Source organism: Parus major, chromosome 2 (assembly GCF_001522545.3).
Source record: "Parus major isolate Abel chromosome 2, Parus_major1.1, whole genome shotgun sequence".
Taxonomy (NCBI): domain Eukaryota; kingdom Metazoa; phylum Chordata; class Aves; order Passeriformes; family Paridae; genus Parus; species Parus major.
Window position 1 is genome coordinate 132806580 of NC_031769.1, and position 7272 is coordinate 132813851.

The 7272-nt window shown below is 40.0% G+C and overlaps 1 protein-coding gene across 1 annotated transcript; it reads right to left on the minus strand.

Annotated features, from left to right (window-relative positions):
- Positions 1 to 339: 339 nt before the first annotated feature.
- ABRA (actin binding Rho activating protein) lies at positions 340 to 6119 on the minus strand. The gene is made up of 2 exons (XM_015617474.3): positions 5374 to 6119; positions 340 to 1148 (listed from the first exon to the last, which is right to left on the minus strand). Exons 1-2 carry the CDS (start codon positions 6117 to 6119, stop codon positions 671 to 673), a joined length of 1224 nt encoding a protein of 407 aa, XP_015472960.1. The 3' UTR covers positions 340 to 670.
- Between the last annotated feature and the right edge of the window lie 1153 nt (positions 6120 to 7272).

Sequence of the window (7272 nt, forward strand, 5' to 3'; positions counted from 1 at the left end):
TAAATATGAAACAATCTAAAATAGTTATATAAATACAATGAATATATAAAACCCCATTTATAAAAAGAATTTTTTTATATGATATGTAAGAGAAAGCTGTGTCAATAGTTGTATCAACAAGATAATACTGTAGTAATAGTTACATATTGTGCTTCAAAAAAAACCAAATGTGATGTCCTTGATTCTGTACTAAAATAGGTAATTTTACTTTTATTCATATCAATTAATTAGGAAGTGCATGCACAAGACCATACTTCAGATCAAAAACTTTCACTGAGTTTATATTGTCATTCAGCTTCTGATCTGGCATGTTCCATATTCCTGATATTCCAGTTTAAACAGGCTGGGAATATCTTAATGTAACAAGAAGTTGGAATTAGTTTGTAGGTGTTTATATTTCTATGGGCTTTTATCATCAGCTGCTCGTATTCTATATAGATTTTTCTCCTTTTTTTCCAGGTAGTAATTACCTTAATTGTTCTGCAAGCGCTTCTGATACAAAATGAAGTCCATTCGGATGTTTGGGTTATCATGCACTAGTTATAAAATACATATTTCAAAAAATACTGTTTTCTATGTGGTGAACGGGGGAATCTTATATTCAAAAATGTGCAAATGCTAATGGCAAGGGAGAACAGTTTTCCAAAAGTTGTTCTGGTTATAGCCTAACTTATTTTAATAAAGTAATTATGACATTATCATCTCTTCCTTGCCATAACATTTCTCCTTCAAAGTCCACCAGCCCGTGTTTCCTGGCTCTCATCAGAATCCCAACAACCTTATCTGAAATACGAACATATCTGTCAAAGAGTTCCCCAAATGTGACTTGGATCTTTCCGTCGGGCCGTGGCTTGGCCATGGATTCAATGATGAAGCACATGTCCCTGATCTCCCGGTGGATGTGGGCCTCGGCTCTCTTGGCTCTCTCAGCAGTTTTGGTTCCTTCCTTTGGGTGGCCGTATCCTTCATCTCCTTTGTGCAGGCGTGTGGACATGGCCAGCTCGTGGTCGAACTCCTCGCTGAAGGGGTTCAGCTTCTGCGTTATGATGTGTTGGTCGGCCCATTCCTGCCACCTGTCCTTGAGGCTGTGCACGGCGCTGCATTTCCTGCGCGCATTGCTCCGCGCCTCCTCGCTCAGCCGGCTGCCACTGAAAGACACAGAAACACACCTGAGTATTGCATCTCCTCCTTTCCTGATGCAGTTCTGCTGTTCACTGGTCTCTGCTGTGACTGGGTTACTCTGTTCTTGGGACGAGCTGGAATCCACCAGGTGGCACGAGTTCACCACTTCTAGGGCCTGTTCATCCACATTCAGTTTGCACTCAAAGACAAGTTCTGTGATCACAGCTTTATCCTGTCTATACTACCACCTTCCAGCCCAATCTGAGGCTGTTTTGACAAACTTTGCCCCAGAATTACTTAATTCTGTAAGGGAGCAAAACAGTATGTTGCTGATTACCTGCACTTTCTGTACTTCTGGTCAGTCACACAGTTCCCCATTCCTGCCTGCTTGAAGTGTGCATGCCCTGAGGTTAGAGATGCTGTTCGCTGTAGGTGTATGACCTGGCTGAAAACTAGAGAGTAGTACCTAGAAAAATCTGTCCACTGTAACAAATGTCAATGATTATAGCAACAACAGAAAGCTACTTGAGTGATTGAGTGCAGTAGCTCTGTTTATGCTTCTGTATTTGGAATATGGTTCTAAACAAATATTGAAGTCCAAAATTCCCATTCTCATGGGTAGAGTAGAAGCCTGAAAGTGTCAAGAACAAAGGATAAGGACAGACCTTCAAATTTTTCTTATTTTTTTTTTTTTTTAGTGTGCAATAGTTCTGGATGACTCCAGGCAGATATTCTATCGTCTCGTGGCCAATCTCACATGTTGTGTGGGAGCTATAGATAGTCTGAGCTAGTCCTTGTGCTGTCCTCGTCCTGTCAATGTGTATGTACAGGACTCAGCTTGGGACTGTGCTGTGCTGTGGCTGTGTCAAAGTAATTTGTTTTCTAATATTTTACTCCCCAAAAGGCTGCTCTGAAACCTCCCCAGTAATGTCAGCTGAATGCTAACACCAGAGAATCAAAATGCACTTAGCAAACAGTACACAGTGCTGCAAAGTTGCAGGAAATTCTGTTCCCTTGCTGTTTGGAGATTCCTTTGTTTTCTACTAAGCTAGTTGAAATAGAGAATAGGAGTCACAGAGATGTTCCCAGTTCAGATTGGTGTGCCAGAAAGATGCCAGTATTGGCCAGGGCTATGCTAAGGTAAGAACTGCAAACACCAGGGATAGAAAAAGAACTAGGAGACCTGCACTACTTTATTAGCTGTGGAATTGCTCTAAGACTGTAGGAACTGTATTGAGGAACTATGTTTAAAAAGCTCCAAAATACTCTTCCCTATCAATTTGGTGAAAAACCATCAGAAGGATTGAGCATACTGAGTTGCCAAGTAAGTACACCTTTCTTTTGTGGTGTGACTACAGAGTATCCTGAGAGTAGGCACCATGTCTGTACCTGGAATTTTGTGTAAATGACTAACAGGTAGGTGTTGGCAGAAAAGCATTAAAATATACTAATTAAATTATACTATAAAATATAATTAATGGGGTAAACCTAGACAGTTTGGTTTCCTGACAGTAAATCAAATGCTCCTCTATATAAGCTGTTATCATATAGAGAAAGGGAAAGCTGTGATCCTTTATCCCTTTGCCTGAATTGTCCCTTCATTGTCCAGGGGAACCGTGGACACAGAGTTTGGCTGTGCAAAGGAATTCATCTCCTGAAGCCTATGGCTATCCCAAAGGTCACAGAAACCCTGTGCCAGCACAGTCTGAACTCCAGCTGAAGCTCAGATTGCTTCACTAGCTCTTCATGTGGGAAGCTGTCAGTTAAGTCAGGGGTAAAAAACATCCTAAGTGAATCAAAATTGCCTTGAAGAAGTGACGCCATCAGTCTCAGTGCTGAGTTTATGAGTAGATGTTGTCATGGAGGGCTTATTCCTCAGCCATAACCAGCTGCTTTCCCTTCTCTCCAGAGACTATGACCTCTGAGAAAGTCCTTGAGCTTTGGTTCCCCAGGTTGAGTGGAGAGGAGTGAGACAGCAGAAAGCTGTGCAGTCTTTGTCACTAGCTTTAATTTAACTGTCTAGAATATATTCCCTCCTTTTTCTACTGAAACTCATTTTCCTTTCTAGCAGAATATTATTATTGCCTCCCTCATCCAAATCATCTCCTCAGTGGCTGAGAAAACCATTTTATCTATTCTTTTGCTTTTGTCATGCCTCACATGGGCTTGGAAAAAACCTTACTTTTTAAATGCAGATTGAAATTTTTAACCATTTTCAGTTGATGAAGTGCTTTTTTGGGCATTCTTTAGCTTAATGACAAGTTTAAAACATTAATTGTGTACACATAGAAGAATTTTTTCATGTTTCTACTGCACCTACACAAAAGATTGTGAATCCAAAGTGAAGGTTTTGAACTTTTACCCACTCTAAGAATTGCTTTACATGCAACAATCAACTAAGTTAACCTGTTAACCAGAATTATCATTCTAATTGCATTCTGACCTTCTAGGCAAATAATGTGTCTGTATCACATATTTACCCTGGTTCTGTCTGTAGGGGAAAGGTATGAATCCCGTTTTAATATTTTGAGTTTCATATTCCATTTTTTGCTTCCTTTTTGTTCCTAAGCAGGAACAGAATAGTGTCTCTTATGCCAGTAGGAGTCAACAGGTCTTCTACTAAGGAAGCAACCTTATTCCATTAAGTAGTGAAGCTGGAAATAATGAAGGTGCTGATGTGAGGAAAACAAAATACTTGCACTGATGCTTTTTTCCTGGAATATGGAGAGGAAAGTGGGAGATATGTTTTAATAACTGTATAGTTATAGCTTTTTTGAAGAAGATTAAACCACATTGAAATGTTCATAAAGGTAGCAGGCTGAAATGTTACATTCTGAGGCTGTAAAATATTTTTTTAAAAATGAATAATTTGACAAGTACTGATAGCAGCACTAAAAGTGCAGAAAATTATTTTTGTGTCCGATTTGAGTGGAAGGAAAAGCTGTAAGTAACATAGAGGGAATTATTTCAATCATTTGGACCACAGTAAATATAGCTAATCAATCTTTTTTTCAAGGTAACAGCACCAAAATTACACATACAAGGAAAATATAAGAAAAGTTTAACAGAAGCTAGACACTTTGTCTGTTTCTCCTATGGCATTTGAGACTGAGAAAATTATTTTAATTGGTGTTGTTTACAGATAAGTGCTGCAAATGTATCCTTTTTCCACTGTATATTTGGAATCTTTGGTTTGAGGTCCTCCATGAAAGGATGGTGCACACAGTCCTTGCCAAAAGCAGGTACCACAAACTTTCAAACCCTGGGTTACTGGGTAGCTTTTTTCACTTGAGCCATTAACCATTTTCTTCTTACAGGAGATGACTGCTCAGCTGTACAGCAAAGCATCATTCCAATCCCATCTGAATAGTTAAAAGAGCTCTGGGTGTGTGTTCAGATAGCTGTGCTCAAAGATACTGTGTGGTTGAAATCCATAACTGTGTTAGTCACAGTCCAATGGCTCACGTTCATCAGTAGTGAGGTGTAAAACCAAAACAGTGACCATGACACAGCCTGCCTGCCTCTCTGCAAAGGGATCACAAAGTCTGTTCTGGCATTTTAATCATCATTAGTGCTGATCCAGTTTCTAATTTTTGAAAATGTGATTGACATATGGTGTGAACTTGGAGTCCAAGATATTGTGTAATTTTCCTTTCTTTGAACTGGTGAATTCCAAATACATGGAAAGTTTCCAAAGAGAAGCAGTGAACCCAACTTTCAGTGAGAAGTATGTGAAAGTAATTCCTCTAACATTAATTTGGGACATTTTCTTCAAATTGCTCGTGAAAATATTTACAATTTATACTAAGCAAAATAATGAATAAGTACTTGGAAATATTACTTGTCAAATATATTGATTTAGACAGCATTTGCTGAAATAAATGAATAGCTGAAAGTTTCTGATGAGGTTAAAGTTGTGATTCTGAAATATAGGCTGAAGTACTTACTTAAGAAGTAAGTAGTTATTTTGATGAACTGGTAAGTCCAGTGTGAAAATTAAATATCTTTAACATCTCCCAAGTATAACTTCCTGACATTTTGTATTAGATATATAGTCCAGTATTGTTAAGTGCTTAAGCACAGAGTGATATGTGAAAGGTCTCCTGAATTTTGATTAATTTCTTCTAAGTCAAGAGTAATAGTTTATCTTTGACTACTTCCTACTATTCCCCCCGCCTCCCATTTTCCTCATGGAAAGCTGTACCCCTCTGTTGATTTGTGTTGATGTAATGAAGATGATGATTTACTCACAGAGATGGGGCAGGCCGTTTAATCCTCACAGCTGTCACCTCCCGGTCACTGTCTTCCTGCTCGAGCTTGTCCTCTGCTTCCCCATAGCCACTGTCCTGGGCATCCAGGCTGTCATCACGACACTTAAGCAGCAGCTCTCCCTTGTCCCCATCTTTGTCCTCTTCCATCTTCTCCCAGCCCTTGGTCAGCTCTGATACCACATTTGAACACTTCCTTCTTATGGCTGAAGGTAATTTGTCACTAAGAATTTTGTCAATAGCACTTGATTCTTCTTTGAGCTTGGTCATCTCAGGACTGCTGTTGTTCTCATATCTTTCACTGAGGAGGCTGACATCACCCCCTCGTTCATAGGCTTTGCTGACAACTGTTTTGGTCACCTCTTTGCTTTTAATACAGAACGTTTTGAGGTCTTCATCCGATTCCCTGGATTTTTTTTCATCATCTGTTATTGTCACCGATTCCTTTGCTAAGGATTTTTCATCATCTTTTTCTTGGTCCCTCTTGACAGATGGAATTTGCCATTTTTCAAAGGAACTTTCTTGTACAGGCTGAGCTGATGAGCTTACTGCAGTGGGGACCCATCCAGAGGGCTCTTGCTCTTGCTTTACATGGTGGTCAGATGCCCACTGCTGCCAGCCTCGTGCCAAGCTGAAGACCTGGCTGGCCATTCGGATCTTGTGGACAGCCCTTTTCACAGCAGCTGTGCTCGGCTTTTCTTCAGGAGCCATGTTGCTGTCTGCTGCCATCCTGGCTTCTCCCCTTCTTATGCTCAGCACCTTCTGAATGGACTTCCTGAAGTGAATAATGCCCTCTGAAGAGGGCCACAGAGATTTAAATAGTCACAGGGGCAGTTGATGCCCATGGAAAATATGTGAAATGCTTCTCACAAAGATATAGTATCCTCACTGTTGCAGAGGTCTTTTTTTAAAATGCAGGGTTACATTTCATCACAGCAGATGAATGATGCATGATGCAAACAGTGTGACACAGACCTGTGCTGGAAATAGTGGGAAAGTAACAGCTCCTTCAGTTCCCCCCTCCCCAGGACTGCTGAATTCCCAGTTTGTTGGCAAGGGTCTTGCTCTTTTGGAAATGCAGCACTTGGGTTAGAGATCCTGATCAGAGTGACTGAAAATGCTAAATGTGAAGGGCTGTTAGTGGCTAGGAACTTTGGCCCGAGAGGACACTCCTCGTCATCACAAGAAAATAGTGGCCCATGTCATGGAGTGTGAAGCCAGAAGCAAGTTATGACTGAGAAATTTTTAGAGGTACTTCCTAAAAAGATACTTTTTCTTATTACTCATGTGTCCAAAGAAATCGAGGTTTGTTAATTTTTTAAAAGCTATTTATGTGTTCTCCTCCCAGTCATTATCTATTAATGTCTCTCTCTTTAGAACGTACCTTCAGGGGGGCCTGGGAACACTATCGTGTTTGGTGTCAGCACTAAGGAAGAGGGAATCACTGTGTCTGGGGATCAGTACAGTTAGTCTGACTTGATCAGATGGATGACTGATATCCAAGTTTTAGTGTTTTGAGAAAATAGAATATAACTGATTTAATTTCTCACATTTTTTCAATAGAGTTATGTACAGCATAATTATGTTTAGTGTGTACAATACAGAAAAAAAATCAGCTTTTCTAGGGAACCCTGTGATTTGCTCATTCCAGAGGACTCCCTAGAGCGTGTTCATATTCGAATTTGTGAAACTGTCTAGTGAATTGATACACCCCTTGTTGCATAGAAATAAATGCTTTTCTGAGATATCGTCCCATGATATCTTATTTCTTAGTATAATGTTTCCTAAATAGGAATGGAAAATGTCATTGCTTTTTCAATCCATCATACCTTGCAGATTACAGGATGACCAATGGCACTTGCCATGTGGTGCTCTGAGGCAC